The sequence below is a fragment of the Pelodiscus sinensis genome, chromosome 1, assembly GCF_049634645.1.
Source record: "Pelodiscus sinensis isolate JC-2024 chromosome 1, ASM4963464v1, whole genome shotgun sequence".
NCBI classification, from domain to species: domain Eukaryota; kingdom Metazoa; phylum Chordata; order Testudines; family Trionychidae; genus Pelodiscus; species Pelodiscus sinensis.
Genome location: NC_134711.1, coordinates 148580982 through 148604889, shown reverse-complemented (window position 1 = coordinate 148604889; position 23908 = coordinate 148580982). Strand labels below are relative to the sequence as shown.

General features: G+C 43.9%; 3 protein-coding genes across 8 annotated transcripts in view; 1 reads left to right on the top strand and 2 right to left on the bottom strand.

The window, feature by feature from the left end:
- The window catches only part of NME7 (NME/NM23 family member 7), a 175736-nt gene extending 175057 nt beyond the window's left edge, over positions 1-679 (bottom strand). For all 3 annotated transcript variants that reach the window (XM_075907002.1, XM_075907007.1, XM_075907016.1), the window contains exon 1: positions 523-679. In XM_075907002.1, coding sequence (XP_075763117.1) covers positions 523-525 — 3 coding nt within the window. In that variant the 5' untranslated portion in view covers positions 526-679. The remainder of the gene's footprint in view (positions 1-522) is intronic.
- Positions 664-23908, top strand: part of BLZF1 (basic leucine zipper nuclear factor 1) — a 25882-nt gene continuing 2637 nt past the window's right edge. Inside the window, exons 1-8 of one of the 2 annotated variants that reach the window (XM_075907024.1) lie at positions 664-782; positions 1297-1364; positions 3698-4140; positions 5280-5479; positions 7621-7749; positions 8300-8519; positions 10220-14205; positions 21998-22130. In XM_075907024.1, the coding sequence (XP_075763139.1) occupies positions 1343-1364; positions 3698-4140; positions 5280-5479; positions 7621-7749; positions 8300-8519; positions 10220-10405 (1200 nt within the window). In that variant the 5' untranslated portion in view covers positions 664-782; positions 1297-1342 and the 3' untranslated portion in view covers positions 10406-14205; positions 21998-22130. Of the gene's footprint in view, positions 783-865; positions 1113-1296; positions 1365-3697; positions 4141-5279; positions 5480-7620; positions 7750-8299; positions 8520-10219; positions 14206-21997; positions 22131-23908 lie in introns of those variants that run through there. The other variant, XM_075907031.1, reaches the window with a different exon arrangement.
- CCDC181 (coiled-coil domain containing 181) overlaps positions 14605-23908 on the bottom strand; it is a 24222-nt gene continuing 14918 nt past the window's right edge. For all 3 annotated transcript variants that reach the window (XM_075906982.1, XM_006112213.4, XM_075906995.1), the window contains 2 exons: positions 19753-19907; positions 14605-15045 (listed from right to left, as the gene is read on the bottom strand). In XM_075906982.1, coding sequence (XP_075763097.1) covers positions 14883-15045; positions 19753-19907 — 318 coding nt within the window. In that variant the 3' untranslated portion in view covers positions 14605-14882. The remainder of the gene's footprint in view (positions 15046-19752; positions 19908-23908) is intronic.

Here is a 23908-nt window from a genome sequence, read left to right as displayed (position 1 = left end):
CGTACACCCCACATGATGCATTCCACAGGCTCAAAAGCTTTGTCAACACGGGGAACACCAGTGTCACCCAAAGAGCAAGCGCCATAGCGGTCACAACAGCCTCAGCTCTGCTGTCGAAAGGGCTGGAGCAGGTGACTCCCTTGCCGTGCAGGCAGCAGGCTGGCTCTGGGGCAGCTGCCCCGGGGGCTGGCAATTGGTGCAGGACAAGTACTAACTTTCCCCGCGCGCACGCGCACACTCTTCTGCCTTGCAGGAGGGCGCTGGAGAAGCGTCCAAGAGGCAACCCGACGCACGAGCGGTCTCCCACCGGCGCGTGCCCTGGGCTCGTGCAGCGCCTCGCGTCAGGACCGCAGCGGCAGCCGCAGCGCCTCCCCCCTCGGCCAACCGTTCCCTGGAGCCCGGCGGCTCCCCAGGGCAGAGGCCCCGCCCCGCCGTGCCAGGGAGCTCCCCGCCCCACGGGGATAGGGCGCCCGGGCCGAATCGACCCGCCCGCCCGCGGGCCCTGCTCCTCCCCACACTCACCATGGTACCGTCCTGCGCCCCCAACCTCCGGAGCAGCCGCAGCGTCCGCTTCGCCAGACGCCGCCTCCACACAAGCCGCTTCCAGGCAACCGAAGCCCCACCCCTTCGCGTGCGCGCGCGCGTAACCCGGAAGCGGTAGAGGCGGCGGCGGCGGAAGTGTGCAAGCGAGGGTGGGGAGGGGGGGAGGGAAAGGAAGGGAGCCAGCGAGCGAGCGTAGGTCGGGGGGCGACGAGCGGGTAAACCCGGCGCGTGGCAGCTCGGTGAGTGTGTCGCGCCCCCTCGCGGGCAGGGCCGGTCGCTCTGCGGGTTCGCATCGTCCCAGCGGTTGCTGGGCAACGCCGGGGCTCTGCGTGTGCGGCCGGTCTCTCCCCTTCCGCCCCCAGCGCGGGGGGCTCGGGACTTGCCGCCCCCCCCCCCCGCAGCGCCGCGGGCTCCGCTCCGGGGTAGGGCGGGCGCAGTTACCGGCCACCTCCCGGAGGAGGGAGCCTTGGCCGGGCCCCCCGCTCGTGCTCGGCGCAGGCGCGCGCTGGGTTCTTCCAAAGAAACAAACTCCCCTTGACAGAGCGAAGCCTCCGCCTGCGGCTGCGGGGGTGAGTCAGAGTGACAGCTCCCGAAATGTGCCAGGCCCTTCCCGGGCACCCCCACGCGCCTCCGGCCCTGCCCCTGCGCGCACTGCGCCGTGGGGACAGAACAGAGAGTTCAGAAAAAATATTGGCAAAGTTAGCAGGCGGAGAACTCCTCATTGCTTCTCCCTGAACGTTTTCCCTTTTTTAGACGTGGTCATTGACTCTCCCTTAGAGCTCCATCAGTCAAAGGAAACATGACATCTCTCGAGAAGAGAGGTGAGTTGTTTTTCCTTTACTCAAAACGATGTGCATGCTGGCAATTCTGTATTCACTTTGGAGGTGTTAAGGTGCAGAGCAGCAGTGTATGCTAGATGTAATGGAATAGTTCCGGGGGGGAGGGGAGAATTGTGGGGGGGTTTATTGTTGCAGAGATACAACTTCCACCCAATAAGTTTTCTTTTGCCTTTGAATCTAGTTCAGATCAAACTAGAACAGTAACAATTAAAAGTTATAGAGATGTAGCCGTGTTAGTCTGGTGTAGCTGATTAAAAGTTACTACTCTTTCATGGCTTGAGATGATGGTCTTCATCTAGTTCCTACCAGATAGATGTCTAGCATTTACTTGGCTCCCTTGTTTTTATTACATAGAATAATGAATTAAGTACAGGTTGGACCTCCTTGGTCCAGTAACTTTGGGACCTGACCTGTACAAATGAGGGGAGGTTCCTCTCTTCATAGCCCAGGGGCAGCACAGGCCAAGACTCCAGCCTGGCCCCTGCTGTGCTCCCGCCCCTTGGGGCTCTCTAGCTGCTGCCCACCTCCCTGCTGCCAGGACTGGAGCACAATCACCGGAGCACCGCAGCTGGGGCCAGGGCCAGAGCTCCCTAGCTGCCACCAGAGCTGGCACAGCCACCTGGCTCTTCAATAGGAGCTGGAACTCCAAACCAGGGCTGGGGGATCAAAGCCAGAGCTCCCTTGCTGCTGGTGGGGCCAAAAATCTAGTGCTGCTGCCAATCTGGAGCTCTGTGCTGCACTGCTCACCTTGTCCCCACCCCTAACACAGGGCTTGCAGTTGAGTCGCTGCACCCCTTGCACTATGTTCCTTGCTTGCTGCCAGACCGCCCTGTTCCTGTGCTCTGTGGTCCAGGTACATCCATGGTCCTGTTGGACCAGAGAGTCCCCATTTAGGGAGATACAGCCTAGGGCTGTAATTGACTAGTCAACTATCTGATAAGCATAAGCTCTATCAGAGAGAGGCAGCAAGGCGGGAGGGTTGGGACTGGAGTAGGAGCCAGTGCTGGGGGGCGGGGAGGTAGAGGCACAACGGGAAACAGCGCAAGTGAGGGCTAAAGCAGTCTCCGCTCATGCTGCTTCTGCTGCGATTCTGATTTTGAAATGTATGAGAGCCCTGCTGGAGGGGGGAGGACTTCCCCCGCTGGCCCCACGCTCCCTGCTGACTTCTGCTTTTGAATTATAGCAAGAACCCAACAAGGCTCTTGGTACAGTTCAAAGGTAGAGGCACCCTTATAGACTAATCAAATAGTTGATGAAAATCCCATCAACTATTCGATTAATTAATCTAAATTTAACAACCTGAGTACAACCTGCATTAAGACACTCCCCCTCCCTCTCCCCTTCTGCAAACAGACCTGCAAAAGTACATTTTTGTGCTCGCATTTTGCAGGCCATGTACCTAACTGCAAAAACTAGGAAATTGAAAATGAAGGATTCTCACTCTGTCCTTACGTCACACGGGAGTAGTGAGGCAAAGCAAAATGCATATGATCTTTGGAATTACTTATGGGGCAACAATGCTAAGAAATCAATCTCTTTTGCTCCTTAATGGACATGGTTTACTGGGAATACTCTAGATCCTTAAGGATTTTATTATTTTAAAATGTTTCCCACAGAAATTCGATCTATTGTATTTTAACTCCAGCTACATTATTCACATAGGTGGAGTTGTGTATCTTAGGTTGAATTTCTCCTTGTGGCTATGTCTATACTACCAGGTTATTTAAAAAAAAAGTTACTTCAAAATAACTATTTCAAAATAATCTTATTCCTCTTCACAAGGAGGAGTTATTTCAAAATAACAAGCCCATTATTTCAAAATAACAGGCTTGGTAGAATGAACTCTCACCTTGTTTCAAAATAAAGAGGGATATTTCAAAATAACTCCCCAGTGTAGACATGCCTTAAATGTAGACCTGGCCTAATACTTTTCAGCAGTGAAAAAGTGACATTCTCTTGGCTTTGAAGTCAAGATTCACAGTTCATATAGATGTCCTGCAAAAGGGCTGCTGTTGACATTTTTATAGTCTTGTGTGTGCAATGAGCATGTAAATATAAGTAAAACTTTAAAAAGGGGGGGGCCCTCCTGATCAGACAAGTTATTAGGTTTTGTATTGCTGACTTTACTGATTCACAAACATGCTTATTTGAGTTGGTGCGCTCTTTCCCTTTTGAGTCCTAATGCACTGCTTTGCAGATTCACTGTAAATCCAAAGTCCTTCCAGGGTTGTTGCCATGCTCTTTACATGTATGCAATTTCCAATGGCATAAAAAAATTAAGATAATATATTATCTTCCCCATGTCTCCAAATTAGCCAACTATGCCTCATCACCAATCCGTGGACCTGGAGATGGCATGGAAACTGAGCAGCCAGCTAAAACTGTGGAAGTAATTGCTGAAGTCCACACTACAAACCGTCACGCCCGTCACAGTCCACACAAGAAAGCTATCTCTTCCCTGAGTCCTGGAGTTCTCCAACTAGGGAAAATACACAATAATAAGTCAGTTGAGATTGAAGCTGTGCGAATACTAGTTCCCAAAGCTGCTATAACTCATGTTGTTCCTACCAAAAATGCTAAAGTGGCTAAATCTCTGGGACACCATAAAGGAGAGGACTTCAGCAAGTCAGGTGGAGTTACAGAATCCAATAAAGAATTTTTTGAGCTAAAAAATGCAGTAGAAAAGCTCAAGAATTCAGAAAGGAGATTGTTACAGGACAAAGAAGGTCTTTCCAACCAGCTGCATGTACAGACAGAGGTAAGACATTGAGGAATGTTTTTTGTGACAATAGATTCATAGTTTTATTTTGTTTGGGAAGGTTGAGGGGATGATGGGATAGTCTGGCCTTCTGCATAAAACAGGCCAAAGAAGTTTGCCAAATAATCTCTGTGTCAAATCCATAACTTCTGTTTGAGCTATATAATATATCTTGATCAAAGAAAGATCTCTAGTCTTGCTTTAAAGACTTCAGATGATGAAGAATCCATCACTTCCCTATGTAAACTGTTCCACTGGTTAGTTACACTCACTTAAAATATTTACCTTTTTTCTGAATCTGTCTAGTTTTAGCTTCCAATTATTGTTCTTACTAAAACCAACTACGTTTTATTTCTGCTCTGTTATGACAGCAGAAACATTATAAACTATTTTAAACATTTTAAAAATATAATCACAAAGGGAGTCTTTTTGACATCACAAACAAAAACAGTGGGAACATGCAAATGGGGGGAGGGGGAAATTGACCTGGTGCACTGTATAATGTATTCTTAGAGGGCAACACTATAAAAGCAAGTTCCAATTCTTTTTTCCTACTGAACACAAATTGCTATACATAGAATACCAGTGGTGTATCTAGTCTAGTATCTTTTCTAAGACAATGGCCTGATGCATCTACCAAATGCTTCAGAAGACTAAAGAAACCCCATATTGGACAACTATCAGATAAATTACCCATAAGACAAGTTTCTTCATAATCCCTTTTAGTTAATAGTTGGGTTATGCCATGACACAGAAGAGTATGTCCTATCTAAATGATTACTCCCTCTGTAAATTAATCTTGCATGCTTGCTTATGTTCACTTTTCAGTAGATAAATATGCTTATTCTTTCAGACATCCGTTATACAGGCTTATTTAAGCAACTACAGTTACAGGATATAGTTGCATGTCTTGAACACCTTAGTAATCATGAGGCTTAAAACATTTTACCTTTCAAATTCCCAAAAGGACACATCTGCCCTGGTTGTAGTTCTTGAACTGTTTTCTATTTCTATAAAAAGGCCTGATGTACTGGGAAATCAGTCTGAATCTTTGTTAGCTAATTGCGTGCCTTTTAGAAAGACGCTGTCATTAGTAACATTACTGTTACACTAGCTGTTCTATTCTTGGCCTATTCTAGGTGAATCGAGAGCTGAAGAAGTTACTTATTGCTTCTGTTGGGGATGATCTGCAATATCACTTTGAACGCATGGCTCGTGAGAAAAATCAGTTGATCCTAGAAAATGAGGCCTTAGGCCGGAATGTGTGTCAGCTGTCTGAACAGTTAGAGCGCATGTCTATACAGTGTGATGTGTGGCGCAGCAAATTTCTGGCAAGCAGGTATGGTTTTACAGTAGTCTGTATCACTATTGTCTGAGGACTCCCCTGGTAAATTATAACAAAATACCCTTTTGAAATAAATATATGCAAGGGAACTGTTACAACAGCCATAGGAATCCCTTCTCTGAACTATAAATCTACCTTGAGAGCTAAGAAAACTTGAACTACCATAGCTCTGCTTTCAGTTTCCAGTCACTATTCATACAGTTTTGAATAATTACTGAAAAATGAGTAGTCCTGTGTCACCTTAGAGACTAACAAAAATATATATAGCATCATGAGCTTTTGTGGGTGATATTTTGAGATGTGTATATGTGCATGTTGTATCTCCTACTTTGAAGGAAAATTTCCAATGGAATCAGCTGTGTGAGGGATTAGAGAGGCCAGCCTTTTTCCTCTAAAATGGTAGTTGGCAGTATTAGTAACTATTAGCCCTTCAAATCCATGGCTATTCCTGCATCTGCAGATGTGGATGCAGATAGCTGTGGTTCATTTTTTACACATGTTGCTGCTGATACAAATTTTGTATCTAGAACTCTGCACATTTGCAGATATCTGCTGGCTATTAATTTGTTTCTAAAAGATTCATGTCTAGATCATCTAACCACAGCTTTTAGTCTCAGGAGAGAGGCAAGTACATAAGCATGAGACTGAATTCACTTGTTAGCCCCCTTTGACTTACTTCCATAGGCCATGCTTGAGGCACACTGGTGGAGCAGCCTATCTAGTAGAGATGTAAATGGGTAACTGGTAGGCATTGCTTTATCGACATGCTTAATGAGGTAACTGCTTGACTGGTGGGGTGTTCCATTCCAGCTGGGCCTGCTGCACAGTAGAGATGTAAAAGAGTAGTTGTTTAAAAGCCTAGACTTACCAGTCAGTTGAGCTGACTGCTTGCATTTCTCACACACTCACCCTAGCTACCTCTTATCAGAAGCAACAAGGGAAGGAGAAGCTGGAGCAGGTGCCAGGAGGAGCCAGCTTAAAAGCCAGTTCCTTCAGCACCATCTCCACAGTGCCACTTGCTCTCCTTCCTGGGCTTGCCACAAACAGAGGCTGCTCTGGCAAGAGCCCCTGTCCACAGGTGACCCAGCTCCCCGCAGGAGCTCAGTCCTGGCCTGTGCCAGGTCCAAGAGCTACCCTTGGTGTGGCTCTGCAGTTTAAATGTAAATAGGAGCTGGGCTGCCTATACACCTAGCTCTTACAGCATTTAAAGTGCAGAGCCACAGCAGGGTTAGCTCCTTCTGAGTACCTTCCCTTATCGACTAATAGTGTAGTCATTATAAATTGTACCAAATTACCTGCCTCTTAACACCCTTACTGCATAGTTAAATATAGTTTAACCGGTTAACATTTGAAATGGGATTTTACATTCCTGTTATATAGTCCCTACTCCTTGTTTACCTTCTTTCTAAAAAACTTTATTCTCCAGTGCTGTTACTTATGACATTTGACTGCATTAACTTGTCCCCTAGCACTTTTTATAATTTTAATAGAGACTCCTGTGGGGTTTTTTTTTTAATCAACTTGATATTGGGTGGCTTGCGGTTTTGAGTTTAAACAGTGTTACTGTGAATCTGGATAAATTGTAGTAGACACGGGTAAGAGACCCAAGGTTTGTGCCAAACAAATCGAAATTGGAAAACAGTCTGCACACAAGGATCCCTATTACTGGATTATATTTATTCAATCTGTAGCAAACTCTGATAAAATGAAGTTTCAGCTCCTTGAAATACCGTCTTCATGCAACAATCAAATGCATAGTCAACCAAAAATAAGTGAATTTATAAAAATAAGGAGTCCTATGGCATCTTAACAACTAACATTTATTGAGGCATAAGCTTTCATAGGTAAAACCCACTTCCTCCAAAAAACTCCTGATACTTGCGTTGGTTTGGTCTTTATAACTTTGCTCATATCGTCTGTTGGGTCATGTGGCTTCCCCTACAAACCTGAAAAGGCAGCCTGATTACAAGACATTTACTATTCCTCAATTTAAAAAAACAGGCAAACACCGGTTTTGACTTCTGTTAATCCTTGAAATGCTTGATATGTTAAAACCATGTCCACAACAGAACAAACAGAATTCTAAATTGCTTGTTTAAAAGTAGCTGATTTATTAGAGATTTCCTCCTTTGCAGAGTCATGGCTGATGAACTAACCAATGCCAGAGCAACTCTTCAGCGCCAAACCAGGGATGCACAAAGTGCAATTCAGGATATGTTAAGTGAACGTGACCAGTTCCGTCAAGAAATGATCGATACACAGAAGTATGATTACTCTTTACACACGTTTTTTTCCCCTGTTACTCTGTGCATCTATTACAGGGCCCTCCATTCTGGTAGTCTTCTGGCCTAGAATCAATTCTCAACACTATAAATACTTGTCTACTAGGAATAAACATGTGATTGCTATGCATGGAACCCTCTTGTTGGCAGTCTTTCAGCAGAAAGATTGAGGGAGTAATACCCATTAAGAATTGTTAGCCCTGTGTGAAGACTGAGATCAATCATTCAGCAAAAGATAATGTATGGGGACCTCAGTCTTCCTGACTTAGTCCACCGCTTGCCACCAAACCCTCATTATGATGGGCTCCTCAGGATTTGCAGTTTATTACCATGCTAGTGTTTGGTGAATGGCCATATGTCCTAATCTTGTTTAAATATTTACTTATTTGTTTGTTTCCTTCTGTTTATTTTTTGTTAGTTAGATTGTAAGTTCCTTAGGACAAGATGGCCTTTTTGTACAGCACCATGCCTATTATATTTGTGTCATGATTTACTCATCATTAATACAACAATTCAATTTTTTCTTGAACAGATTGTTAGAAGAGCTGCTGGTTTCACTACAGTGGGGGAGGCAGCAGACTTATTATCCTAGTGCTCAACCTCACAGTACAGCAGAGCTAGCAGCAGTGAACCATAAGCTGGCTAAAGCAGTGAAATCCCACCTTCTTGGAAATGTTGGCACTAACACTCCAAAAAAGACTCCCCCATCAACAGAGTTCTGCAACACTCCTGCTGAGAAAATGGCTGAAATGGTAAAACCCTTACTGTAGCACTCAATTTGTGCCCCTTTCAGCACTGCATGGGTGTGGGTGAAGCTTCCAGTTCACTTCCAGAAATTTTCTGGTGAATGAAAATTGATTACAATCTACTGAGAGCAGAGTGCAGAAGCAATACATTGGGTTTTTTTAAGCAAATACTTAAGCTGGAAAAATTGTCCCTTCTCTACACTTTCCCCAGAGCACCAGCAAGTATAACACCATTATAGAGGTTGAACCTCTCATCTAGGACTCTCTGGTCCAGCAACATCCGTGATCTGGCAAGGCCACAGGTGTTGTTGGCCCAAAGAGCACTAGGAGCACAGCAGCCTGGGTAACTCCCCTGGGCAGCAAAGCCCCTCCACCCTGGCGGCTGCTGCCCCTAGTGGCTTTGGCAGCCCAAGGGCCTGTGGAGCCTTCTTCTGCTAGACCCCAGAATTTGTCAGCAGAGGGATGGAATTGGTATCCCTTGGTCAGGCAAATTCCCTCATTCAGGAGTGGTCCAGTCCCGAGGCTGGCAGACCAGGGAGGTCCAACTTGTATCGTTTTTCAGTAGCACCCTTTACTGTAGCATCTAATCTCTGTACCACTAATTTAGATGTGCATGGTGATCACCTATAGAAAATTCTGTTCTTTGCCTTCTTCAGGTTAGCCAAAGTCTAAGAGAAATCTAATGTATAAACTGGGTTTAAGACTGTCCTTGCCAGCTTTGATACTGGCGCATACCTGAGGACTGGGAATTCAATTTCAAAATAAATGGTTTTATATTTGGTGCAAGGAGATTAGAACAGTAAGTCTGAAACAAGGATTTAAATGCTCAGTTGTAGTGACTATGTAAATGAGCAAGTTATCTAGAGACTATGTGTAGTTGGGCTGGAATAACAAACAGGAAGACTTAAAATGGAAAGTATTGTTTCCCCTTCACGTGTAGCTGTCAAATTGCTGAAATGATTGGCGCAGTGTTTAATTGTAGGCTAGGGAACTAACCTGGTCTTACCTTGAGAACTGAGAGGGGTAAGGAAGAGGAAAAGGAGGGAGGTGGGGCAGGAGTCAAAATCGGTACTATGTTCAAAGTAAGAACCCACACCTAAAATATAAAGTTTAATACAGATGGAAAAATATTGGGGAAGATTAAAAATAAAAGTAGGGGAGAAAGTAACATTTCCCTTTGTGTTTTGTTATCGTTGGAGTATGATCTTTTTCCATAGGAGGAGGATCCTATGCATAACACTTCCCAAAAAAAGTATTTTAAAACATGCTTTCCTAATAGACGTGAGCCATCTCTGGGTGTGTACTGGTTGGCTATCAGTATACTTATCAAGCAACTGAAGACACAAAGCATTGTATGTAGTTGTGGCACATTGTTGGACTCAAGCATTTTTGAAAATACCTTTAATTAGACCAAAGTTCACTCAACTCTAGTCTTCCCTTTTTGCAATGAATGTGATTGTATTCTTGAAAAATTGCCTTAGTTCTGATTTAAGCAATTCCAAATTTGTGACTCTCTTCTCTGCAATGTGAAATCATTAAATGTTAAGAATTACAATTCAAGATAAATACTGACCAAGATATGAAGACTGATAAATTGTACCATTCACCTGAACAGCAGCCATCAGCTGCTTTATGTAAGTTAGTCAGGGATAAAGTATCTTAGATTAACCATCCAATTCATGCGTGGTTTTAAAATTTTGTTTTAGGTCTTGCGAGTGTTGGATCCAACTGCCAGTAATGAAGCGTCACCAGAAGTTTCCTTTTCTGAGCCTTCCTCACCTTCTTTTCTTTCCACAAAGAAGAACATCGGTCGGTTTCACCCATATACCAGATATGAAAATATAACTTTCAATTGCTGCAATCATTGCCAGGGAGAACTGATAGCTCTTTAAAATCACTGTGCTAAAAACAAAATAAATTCAGGCTGTCTGTGGATATAACAACTTTTCCTTAAGAGACACTAGTCATTTATCCATTCTGATTTCCCTCTTTGCTTTTATCTTCCAGGGATAAGGGGGCTATGCTGGCACCAATGTACTTTTTACTTCCTATAACTTCCATACTTAGTGACCTTGTTGTGGGACCATGGTTAACGCTTAAATCTACAAATGCAAGTCCAGGATGTTAATGATAGTACAATTTATAGTGTAAATAGCCCCTTATATATGCAGGATTTGTAATTATATTATGAAATCTTTAATGGATTTCTGCTCAGGGGAAGACAAAAGCATGAAACTATTTAAGAATATAGACAAGTGCTTAATCTCTGAATAGTGCTTACTTTAAAAGGAGCTGAGATAAATGATACTGGGAGAAACATTGAGATAAGTATTTTCATTTAAAGGGGCATTGGAATACACAGTCAGTTCCATGCTATTCATTTATAGTGTTACTCAATTTGCTGTGGTGCTATGATCAGATTTTTATAATCCTAGTACGTTACAAGATCTGGTGCAATTAACAGTATGGGTCCTTACAAGTGCAGAAGGGGATGGCAAGGCCCTGTTCAGAATTCTTCCTTTACCCTTCTCTAGCAGAGAAGCCTCAAGAAGAAACTTTAATGAAACTGAAAGGCATTAAGTATGAGTTGGTGCAGAATGGATTCTGGAAGCTGTGTGCACACACTGAAGTTATTTTTGTGTGTACATGTTGTTGAAACAAGTGAATGGAAGCATTTTAACTTGTGGAACCAAGTTGCTGCATAGCTGATACTCAGCAAAGATAGATATACCTCCGCTAGTGGTTAGTTTAAAAAACGGAAGCTTACCCTAGACTTAGCAGCAGGTTATTACAAATGAAACTTTAACTGGTATTATGCTCACAGGAGGGGCCAGCATCATCAAATACTTGGTATGTATAGGCAGACACAAAATACTATATTTTTACTCATTTGCTTTATTAGGTTAATGAGACAAAGTTCAAAGAATGTACTTGTAACTAGTCTGCCAAACAGTCTGAGAAGACAGGTTGCAGAGTTCTCTTCTTGCTTATTTGCACGTAGACAGGATATGAGTCTTCCATCTGTTATTAGGGAGCTTATAAAATCTTTTTGAACAAAAGTCCTATTCATAACAATCATGCTGATGCCTTGCAGCACTTCATTATCCTCCATCCCCCAACAAGCACAGTATACATAGCCTTGGCATGTAATTAAGGAAAAGGTCTCTAAACCAGTTGCTGTAACACTTTTGTTTGGTAAATCTAGTACTGTATACAGGGTATAAAAGGTATAAGTTTTTGACTGCTACACTTGGTCATGTTTTGGCCTGTACAATTAATGTTACAATAAACATTCTCTACTTTTATCACAAATGAAGATTGGGCATTTGTACACTTGACAATCTTGAATTCCATGCGTTCTTTGCAGAATCCAAGAAATACAAGATTGAACTCCATCCGAGTTACAAGAAAGCTAACTGATGGATATTAAACTTAAAAAAACAACAAATGGTACTTGGTCCTGCCATGAGGGCAGTGGACTGGACTCAATGACCTCTCAAGGTCCCTTCCAGTTCTATGAGATAGGTATATCTTCATATATTAAATGGTTTTAACAAAACATGTAGATGGTATCATGAGTTTTCGTGAGCACAGCCCAATTCTTCAGATGACCAGAGTTTGTTAGTTTGTACAGGATAAACTTAAACAATAAATGGTCTGGTAGCACTTTATAGACTAACTCTGCTATTCCCTGAAGCTGATGGGTATTAGTTTTTGTGCTATGGTGTACCTCATAGGAACAGATTCCTCATCAGGCTTTGCAGTCTAAGAAAACAAACATGTTAAATCCACAGATTTGTCAGCATATTACACTGGGAAATAAGTAAGCTGATTACCTGTAAGCAGAGTTCAAGATCACTTCCGCACAGTCATGCTTTTATGATGTGCCAGTGGTGCAGTTCGGAAAGCAGAACCATCTAACAGAAGTGCCCATTGGAATGTTCTTGTGCCCTGTTCTCCTCTTGCACCCAAGAAGAAGCCTAGCATGCAGACTGCCTCAATTCTTTCCACCATCTCCTCAAGTCCAAATTTGTCATTGTCAGAGACAGTAAAGTAGACAGAAGAATGAATGGGCTGCAGCCATCTCAGTTATTTTTGTGAAAGTAAAACAGTCAATGATGGCATTTTTTTACCATTATTAAACAAGATGTTAGAATAACTCTTCCCCTACCACTTAAACAATTATAAAGCTGCATGTCATTTATACTTTGAAGCCTCACATTTTAAGCAGGAATATGATAAGCCTAATATTATTTTTCAATGGAATAAGAACTCCCACTAAGTCATAGGCTAGGTCTACACTATAGCTTTTTTTGGGGAAAAAGCTACGCAAATCATACTCTGCAAGCTAGATGTATCCTTAGTTTGCTACACTAGCTAAATTGCACTTCAGGATTTTTTCTGTACTACAACAGATACCTAAAGGTTTTAACAATAATGGGGTTGTGGTTTGGATTGTTTTTAAAACTAACTTGAAACTGATGGGACTTTAACATACAGTTCAGCTACATCTACTAAGCAGGTCTTTTCCAACACAACTGTCTGAAACCTACCACACTTCCTTGCTATACTTGCAGTGCATTTTTGGAAATCTAGATTATTATCCCATAATGCCTCAGTAAGAGCACTCAGCTGCACTCTTGGTGGCTGAAAGATCAGTGAAACAAGTTACAAAGGCATACGCTGTTAGTAAGATTTAGTTATATTGGGTACCAATACACACCGGCTGCGTCTAGACTGGCAAGTTTTTCCGCAAAAGCACCTGCTTTTGCGGAAAAACTTGCCAGCTGTCTACACTGGCCGCTTGAATTTCTGCAAGAACACTAACGATCTCATGTAAGATTGTCAGTGTTCTTGCAGAAATACTATGCTGCTCCTGTTTGGGCAAAAGCCCTCTTGCGCAAATGCTTTTGCACAAGAGGGCCAGTGTAGACAACGCAGTATTGTTTTGCGCAAAAAAGCTCCAATCGCGAAAATGGTGATCGGGGCTTTCTTGCGCAAAACCGCATCTAGATTGGCACGGACGCTTTCCACTAAAAGTGCTTTGCAGAAAAGCGTCCGTGCCAATCTAGACACTCTTTTCCACAAATGCTTTTAACGGAAAAACTTTTCCATTAAAAGCATTTGCAGAAAATCATGCCAGTCTAGACATAGCCACCATGTTTAGAGTCAGCCAGTTAATAGTATAGTGTAGACTAGACTGAAGTAGTACAATGCCAGTATCACATGTGAGCATGAATGCTTATGTGCTCCCTGCAGGTGTGGGCAGGGAACCAGCTGCAACTGTTAGTGTAAATATGAACCATTTTGCACTTTAAACATTTTGCACTTTGAACACCTCACTGAGCTAGGGTTGCCAGGTGTCCACTATTGACCTGGAGAGTCCGGTATTTTCAGCTCCGGTCTGGTAAAAAAAATAAAATAAAATTAAAAAATACCGGACACTTAATGTCTGGTATTTTCTGATTTTTTTTTCCCCGGCCAGGGGGCAAAAATACCAGACTGTCCGTCCGTCCGACCGAACACACACACAGAGAGAGAGAGAACAAACTAACACGGCTACATTTCTATCACTATTCCACAGAGAGAGAGAGAGAGAGAGAGAGAGAGAGAGAGAGCAAACAGGCCCAGTCCCTTCCCCCACACACGCCGCTTACCTGGTTCTGCAAGGGAGCTGTCTGGCCTGGAGCAGGTAGGGACTTTGCTCAACAACTTTAGTCTCCTCCCCCCACCCTTTTTTTTTCCAACAAAATGTTTTCCCTGGGTTTTATTTTGGAGGGGAGGAGAGGTTCGGTATTTTCGGTTAAACCATCTGGCAACCCTATACTCAGCTCAGAAAGTAGTCAGCCCAGAAATGAAAGAATGAAATAGTGAGCCTTCTGTGAGATGTCACTTTGTCCACTACAGCATCTTCAAAGATAAATATACATTACACAGGCCCCTGAATGCATATGCTAAACACAACTAAATCAAAGCATCTGCAAACAGTTAAAGGAAATGAGGAAAAGTAAATGTGCACTCTGGAAAATCTACTTTAGACTTTGGTCAACATTAGGGTTTTCTTTCCCCCCCTCAAAAAAGGGATTTAAACTTGCCAGTTATATGGACATTTATTTTCACTTTGGCTCAGTGGGACTGAGCAGCACTAAGTCATACACACAACAGAATCAGGTTTTGTCATTTCAAATTATAAATAAATAAATACATAAATAAAAGGTAAATATTAAACATACTGTCAGTTATGAGAAAAATTTAAACCATTATTTAAAGATTTTAAAATACCACAAAAAGGCAGCAACTGTAAAGAGCTGCAGCTCAAGCCATATAAAGTATGGCAGCTGACACTATTATTTGAGATGCATCAAACCTTCAGCTGTAATGGTCGGTGAAGCGGAAGGATTTAGGTTCAGAAATGGTGCAGAGGATATTCTGGATTTGTTTTGCTCTTCTGGCTTCTAGCCTAAGTTGCCTCGATCTCTCTTTGGCAGCCAGTTCCTCTGCTCGCTTTTCCTCTCTCTTTCTTTTTAGCCATCTGTGGAGAAACAACCAACTTTAGAAGCACTGATGGTGAGAGGTGAAAAACACTTTCTTTAATCACCAGTCATCACTTTTGGTTGTACTCAAAGCAAACAACTGTTCTCTTACCTGACAATCTAATTAGTTAATTAAAGCCCCTCCATCACTTAGCAAGCAGGCTACATCCAGGAATTAATTGTTTTCTAGGGTACAAATACATGGAGTGAAACTAGTGGGATAGATCTACAAGAGGGTCAGCAGTGAGAAGGAAGAGTAGGACATTTCCCTGAAGCAAATATAGTCTCTTTTCCAGAAACCTTAACTGATCTACAGCCTATGTTCCCAATACAACTTCCTATCAAGGTGCAGCTCCATAATCAACAGTCTGGAAACTAGCAAGAGTTGGTGATGTTGGAAGGGAGCTAGGGAGGGCACTGGCTGAAAGCTTCAGTTGGATGAATGCAAGGAGGTTGGGAGTAGGGATGTGAAGGTTTAACCAGTAAGCCTTACCCTTAATGGACAGGGTGCCCTAGAAGCATGGGCTACTCTGACCGAGATGCCCTGGCCTGCCACAGGCAGGGGTTGATCTGGCTGCGCTGGAATGGGGACGTTCCAGCCCAGCTCATCGCCTTTTAATCAGTTAGCCAATTTAACAGGATTTTAACATCCCTAGTTGGGACGAGGATCAGAGGAACTGAAAGTGAGTTCACCAGACTCTAGTCACAGTTAGCCCTAGACACCTATGGATCTTCAGACTGCCAGGCCCCTCCCCCCAAAAAATCAAGGCTTAAAAAGGATTCAGTTTTCACCATCTGTAAAAAATGTGAAGGACCCCATTTCTGTGTTCAAATGATAGCACATCTGACATCAAGCCAGTTCCACCTTGAGTGCTAACGAATTGTTTTGCACAGGTTTTATAAAGGTAAAATTAGTAAGTTATTTCATGCCATTTCCCTTCTGGTTTAGAAAAACAAATAGTAAAGGAATTTTCAGCCAGCATCAGAGCTAAGGTTTTAATCATTAATTGGACTTTCTTTTGTCAGTGAAAATCACTCAACACTGGATTGTGCACCTTAGCTGGACGCATGTAGTATATAACAACCTTATTTTATACTGTTATTTTTCATACAAACAGCATCCATAACAGAGGCCCAACTTAAATGTATACCCCAAATTAAAAAACATAGAAGAACTAAAAAAGAGCCAGCATGGCTTAACCATATAAAAGAAGCAGTGAGAGATAAAAAGACATCTTTTAAAAAGTGGAAGTCAAATCCTAGTGAGGTAAATAGAAAGGAGCATAAACTCTGTCAAATTAAGTGTAAAAATGTAATAAGAAAAGCCTAAGAGGAGTTTGATGAACAGCTAGCCAAAAACTCAAAGGCTGCATCTAGACTGGCAAGTTTTTCCGCAAAAGCAGACGCTTTTGTGGAAAAACTTGCCAGCTGTCTACACTGGCCGCTTTGAATTTGCGCAAGAACACTGACGATCTAATGTAAGATTGTCAGTGTTCTTCCGCAAATACAATGACTCTGCCGTTCAGGAAAAAGCCCTCTTGCGCAAATGCTTTTGCACAAGAGGGCCAGTGTAGACAGCTGAGAACCGTGAAGCGCAAAAAAGCCCCGATGGCGAAAATGGCGATCGGGGCTTTCTTGCGCAAAACCGCGTCTAGATTGGCACGGACGCTTTTCTGCTAAAAGTGCTTTGCAGAAAAGCGTCCGTGCCAATCTAGACGCTCTTTTCCACAAATGCTTTTAACGGAAAAACTTTTCCATTAAAAGCATTTGCGGAAAATCATGCCAGTCTAGACGTAGCCAAAGGGTGGTAATAAAATGTTTTTTTAAGTACAACAGAAGCAGGAAGCCTGCTAAACAACTAGTGGGACCCCGGAGGATCGAGATACAAAAGGAGCACTTAAAGACGATAAAGTCATAGAGGAGAAACTAAATGAATTATTTGCTTCAGTCTTCATGGATGAAGATGATAGGGAGATTTCCAAACCTGACCTGTCCTTTGTAGGTGACAAATCTGAAAGTGTCATTAGAGGAGGTTTTGGAATTAACTGATAAACTTAACAGTAACAAATCACTGGGACCATATGGCATTCACCCAAGAGTTCTGAAAGAACTCAAATGTGAAATTGCAGAACTATTAACTATGGTTTGTAACCTATCCTTTAAATCAGCTTCTGTACCCAATGACTGGAAGATAGCTAATGTAACACCAATATTTAAAAAGGGCTCTAGAGGCGATCCCAGAAATTACAGACCGGTACATCTAACATCAGTACCGGGCAGATTAGTTGAAACAATAGTAAAGAATAAAATTGTCAGACGCATAGAAGAACATAATTTGTTGGGCAAAAGTCAACATGGTTTTTGTAAAGGGAAATCATGTCTTACTAATCTATTAAAGTTCTTTGAAGGGGTCAACAAACATGAACAAGGGGGATCCAGTAGATATAGTGTACTTAGATTTCCAGAAAGCCTTTGACAAGGTCTCTCACCAAAGGTTCTTACATAAATTAAGTTGTCATGGGATAAGAAGGAAGATCCTTTCATGGACTGAGAACTAGTTAAAAGACAGGAAACAAAGGGTAGGAATAAATGGTAAATTTTCAGAATGGAGAGGGGTAACTAATGGTGTTCCCCAAGGGTCAGTCCTAGGACCAATCCTATTAATCATATTCATAAATGATCTGGAGGAAGGGGTAAACAGCGAGGTGGCAAAGTCTGCAAACAATACTAAACTGCTCAAGGTAGATAAGACCAAAGCATACTGTGAAGAACTTCAAAAAGATCTCACCAAAGTAAATGACTGGGCAACAAAATGGCAAATGTAATTTAATGTGGATACATGTAAAGTAATGCACATTGAAAAAAATAATCCCAAGCATACATATAATAGGACTAGCCAATTAGCCCGTCATAAGACAAGATTTTCAGGTCTCTCCTCCACGTTGGTCTTCTCTCCTGAGCCTCCAGTCTCTCTCTCTCCTTCCCTTTCCCTCCTCCTCCTCCTGCCTCCCGTGTCTCTCTTTCAGCTCTCCTCAGCCTCCTGCCTCTCTCCCTCTCTCTCTTCTCCTCCCCCTTCTGCCTCTCACTCAGGGGAACACAGAGCCAAAATGGTCACCACCCCGCCCCCCCTTCGCCTCCCGCTGTGGTGCTCGGCTGACTTCTGCGCCGCTCAGCTGGGCCGTCGCGGGGGAGCCCAAATGGACACTTGCTCCCCCGCAGCAGCATGGCTGAGCGGCGCAGAAGTCAGCCGAGTACCACGGCAGGAGGCGAAGGGGGGCGGGGTGGTGACGTTCACAGCCAGGCCCCGCCCCCGGCCATGTACGTCACCACCCTGCCCCTCTTCCTCTCCCGTCAGGCACTCGGCTGACTTCTGTGCCGCTCAGCCGGGCCACCTCGGCGCAAGCGGCTGTTCGGGCTCCGCACTCCCCATGCAGCACAGGCCACCCAGAGGGAACAGCCAGCATTTCAGGCAACAGCGCCGCCCAGAGGGAACAGCCAGCATTTCAGCGTTACAGACTCTCAGACATTGGGCTACTATATATATGATTATGGGGGCTAATTTAGCTACAACTAATCAGGAAAGAGATCTTGGAGTCATTGTGGGCAGTCAAAAAATCAAACAGGATGTTAGGAATCATTAAAAAAGGGATAGAGAATAAGACGGAGAATATCTTATTGCCCTTATATAAATCTATGGTACGTCCAAATCTGGAATACTGCATACAGATGTGGTCTCCTCATCTCAAAAAAGATATACTAGCATTAGAAAAGGTTCAGAGAAGGGCAACTAAAATGATTAGGGGTTTGGAATGGGTCCCATATGAGGAGAGATTAAAGAGACTGGGACTTTTCAGCTTGGAAAAGAGGAGACTAAGGGGGGATATGATAGAGGTATATAAAAATCATGAGTGATGGGGAGAAAGTGAATAAGGAATAGTTTTTTACTTGTTCCCATAATTTAAGAACTAGGGGCCACCAAATGAAACTAATGGGCAGCAGGTTTAAAGCAAATAAAAAGAAGTTCTTCACACAGCGCATAGTCAATCTGTGGAACTCCTTGCCTGAGGAGGTTGTGAAGGCTAGGACTATAACAGGGTTTAAAAGAGAACTAGATACATTCATGGATGTTAAGTCCATAAATGGCTATTAGCCAGTATGCGTAAGGAATGGTGTCCCTAGCTTCTGTTTGTCAAAGGATGGCGATGGATGGCAGGAGAGAGATCGCTTGATCATTACCTGTTCGCTTCACTTTCTCTGGGACACCTGGCATTGGCCACTGTCAGCAGACAGGGTGCTGGGCTGGATGGACCTTTGGTCTGACCCAGTATGGCCATTCTTATGTTCTTATCCCAAAAATGTGCATTAAATAATGTAAGAGAAACTGAGAGGTTTTAAAGCAGAAATTTGGAAGAAGATTGTGCAGAGGCAGAAAGAGTAAGGCTGTACCGTATATTAGAAACAACATACACTCATATGTGTGAGTGCATTAATGGAGGCTGGTTTTCAAATTTCTGCTGAAAACCTCCTCTTCTATTCTTTCCTTACCCACTATACGTTGCTTTATGTTTCCTCCATTTTGCAATATAACTTTTATAATAGATGCTTTACAAATAAAGCTACATTATAAAATCAATTGTATTAAGTTGCTGAACGAGACAACGTTCAGATACTCTTAATTCCCTAGAAAATAACAGCCATAGGCTTACTGTTTAAAGGCTCTGTCACGTTCCTCTGTTCTTGGAAGAAAGTACAGGCACTCTTCCTGGCGTCTAAGGATTTCCATTTGTTTTTCTTTCATTTGTTCTTGGTGCTTTTTTTTAAGCCATAACCTGAAAGCTTCCTCTGGATCTCTGTTCTCCTGCTATTTAAAGTGTACACATACATAATTATAAATATTCTGTTTGTCTTTAAAATTCATATATCAATACTACTTTGAACTTCACTGGCACCTTCCACCCCAGATTATAAAACACGCTTTATAAACAATGCTGAATCTAGCCTCAGAATCGCATGATATTTTATTAATAGTATTATTGCTCCTATTAGAGAACTTGAGACACAAAGCCTAGGTTCAAAGTCTTGAGTTTTAGGCTTCATTGTAACACATGGAAATTGCTTGCTATCACGTGTAAATAAATATGAATGGATACACTTCAGAAAGAGGAAGTTATACACCTGGGTGCAGTAACGACGGTTCTTCAAGATGTGTGTGCACTCCTGTGAGTGCTCTACTGTAGGTGTCGGGCCCATCCTGGCACCGCAGATCAGAAAATTTTAACAGCCGGACCGGGCATACGCGGTCAGCATCTCACAGCATTCACACCCTTTGCCTCATGCATGCAGTCCAGCTCCCGCCAGTTCCTCTCACCCACTCAAGTATCTGAAACGAGAAATTTACTAACCAAGACTCTGGAGCGGGGAGGAGGGCGGGTAGTGGAGCAACCACGGGGACACACCTCTCGAAGAACCATTGTTATTGCACCAAGGTGAGTAACTTCTTCGAGTGATGTCCCCGTGGGTGCTCCACTGTACGTAACTGTGTAGCAGTACTCAGAAATGTCCGGATGGTGGGCTCCGGAATCAAGGTTTGTTTGAAGTTCAAAGTACTGCCGAGGTCAACGAGGAGTGTGCAACCAAACATTGCACGATTGCATAGTGCTTTATGAACGTAGCATTGGATGACTATGTGGCTGCCCAACAAATGTCATGAAGGGGAACTCCCCGTAGAAAGGCCGTGGATATGGCCACAGCACTTGTAGAATGAGCCTTTGGTTGGGATGGGAGCGGTCTATTGTGGATGGAGTATAAAGTGGTGAAGCAAGAAACTATGAGCTTGGCGATATGCTGGGCTCGCCCTTGGATCAATCAGCGAGAGAGAGACTATCAAACAGTCTGTTTTATGCAAATATTGGGTCCTATCAATATAGAAGGCGAGCACCTTGCACACATCAAGACTGTGGAGGATCGCCTCCTTTGGTGAGGTGTGTGGCTTAGGATAAAAGAAAGGGCATATGATTGGCTCATTAATATGGAATTCGGAGCAGACTTTGGGAATAAAGGCTGGGTGAGGTCGTAATACCACACTATCCTTGTTGAAGGTGGTGTACAGCAGTACTGACATCAGGGCCACAAACTCACTGACTCTGCAAACAGATGTTATAGCAAGCAAGTCCACCACCTTCAGCGTCAACATCTGGAGTGACGTAGTGGCCAAGGGTTCAAAGGGTGGTCGAGTAGGAGTGTCCAACACTAGGTCCAGGTTCCAGGGTGGAAGTGAGGGTCTGTGAGGTGGGTTAAAGTTTGTCAACCCCTTTAGAAATCTCTTCTTAGTTGGGTGGGCAAACACCAAAGTGCCATCTATCGAGTGTTGGAAGGCGGTAATTGCTGCGAGATGTACTTTCAAGGAAGCAACGGCTAGGCCTGTTTGCTTCAGGAAAGAATGTACTCAAGGTTCTGGTGCAGAGGTGATTAATGTGGGTCGATCCGGTTAGCAGAACACCAAGAATTGAATTTCAGCCATTTAGAGAGGTAAGTAGCTTGAGAAGTGTCCCTCCTGCTGTGCATCAAAACATCTTTGACCTCCTCCGAGCAAAGATCCTCAGATGCACAGAACCAGCTAGGAACCAGGTAGTTAGGTGCAGGGTCTGGGGCTGTGGGTGCAAGAGGGAGCCGCAGTCCTAGGTCAGCAAGTCAGGTAGGGTGTATGGTGGCAAAAGAGACATTCGGTGGGGAAAGGGGAACCAAGGCTAGCTTGCCCAAGTGGGGGCTATGAGAATCAACCTGGCTCCATCCATGTTGATTTTCCCCGAGGATCCTGGGTATAAGCACAACGGGGGGGAAATGCATACAGGAGAGATCCCCCCCCCCCAATTGAGGAGAAAGGTGTCCCGTAGAGATCCCCACCCGATGTCTGCCCTGGAGCAGTAATATTGGCATTTCACATTCTTGTAGGTGGCAAAGAGGTCTATTAGAGGGAAACCCCAACGACAAAAGATACGTTCAAGTATATTGGTCCAGATTTCCCACTCGTGGTCGGGTGCAAAATGACTGCTCAGAGAGTCTGCAACAGCATTATTGGCACCAGGTAAGTAGGCTGCTATTAAAATGAACTTGTTGTGAATACACCAATACCAGAGGCAGACTGCCTCTGCACAGAGGGATCAAGACCATGCCTCACTCTGGTGATTTATGTAATAGATTGTGGCGATACTGTCACTGAGTATTCTGGTAGTTGAACCATACATGTAGTCCTAGAAGTGTCTGCAAGTGTTGAAGACTGCCCTGAGCTCGAGAAAGTTTATGTGGAGAGCTGTCTCTCCTGATGACCACCAGCCCTGCATAGGCATGTCGTTCATATGGGCACCCCAGTCGATGAGGGAGGCGTCTGTGGTAATCTGGGCCGAAGGCTGAGGCTGGTGGAATGGAACGCCTAACAAGAGGTTGCGCGGGTAGGTCCACCATTTGAGGGCCGTGCGAATACTGGGCGGAGGAGCCACTGTTCTGTGGATGGGGTGTTTTGTAGGGGTATAAATGGACGCCCTCCAGTGGTGAAGGCAGTGGATGTGTAGCCTTGTGTGATTGTCTACATGAGTTGTTCCAGCCATATGGCCCATTTACTGTAGGCAAGTGAATATTGAGAGAGTAGGGCTGGTGACTGAAAGCAGCCCTTGGATGGACTAGAACCTTTGGATGGGTAAGTAGGCTCGTGCTGTGGTAGAGTCAAGTCGAGCGCCCATGAAATCCAAAGTTTGAGAGGGTTCAATCATGGACTTCTGTTAGTTGATAATTAGGCCAAGAGAATCAAAAGTCTGTCTGGCGATAGCTACCATATGCTATGTCTCCACCGAGGAGCGGCCTTTTAGAAGGCAGTCGTCAAGGTAGGGGAAAATTATAACATCCCTTCGATGTAGATGAGCTGCCACTATCACAAGGGTTTTTGAGAATACCCTCGGAGCAGAGGAAAGGCTGAAGGGAAGCACCTGATACTGGAAATGTTCCCCACCTACTGTAAAACAAAGAAATCACCTGTGTGTTGGATGGATGGTGATGTGGAAGTAGGCATCTTGAAGGTCAAAAGCTGCAAACCAATCCCCATTGACTAAGGCTGGTATTATGGACACAAGGGTTACCATTTTGAACCGTAGTTTTTGGAGATGATGATTGAGTTTTCAAAGATCAAGTATGGGTCTCCAGCTTCCAGTTTTCTTCTGAATGAGGAAATAGTGAGAATAGAACCCTTTTCCCCTGAACTCGTCTGGTACCTTCTCTACAGCTCCAAGGGAGGGGAGATGATGGACCTCTTGTTTCAACAAGTTCTCGTGATAAGGATCCCTGAAGAGGGATGGGGTGGGTGGGGTAGTTGGGGGCAGTGAAAGGAAGGGGATGGTGAAACCAGATGACACGATCTCCAAAACCCAACAAACATAATGGTGGCCTGTTGGTGATAAAATGGCCTCAGACAGTGCTGAAATAGGGGTGAGGCGTGATTTCAGTTTGACAATGGGAAGTGTTTGGAAGCCCCTGATCGAGGAGTCAAATCTGCTGCTTGTTGGCTGATTAGTTAGGGGTGTGGTTGGTCTGACTGCACCTTGTTTGAGGTCACTGCCTTGATCATGGCTGGTTGAAATCACGTTGCTGTTGCCTATTATACGGGTAATTGTGGTGCCTCTGCTAAAGTAAATAACGTTTGCACCAGTATGGAGGCGTGTATATACCAAGAGTCTGGAAGGTGGTAGGTGAATCTTTGCCAGAATGGAGAACCTCATCTGTTTTCTCGGCAAAGAGTTTTTGTTTGTCAAAGGGGAGGTCCTCTACCTTGCTCTTGAAGTCTCTCGGAACTCCCGCGGTTTGCAACCATGAAGA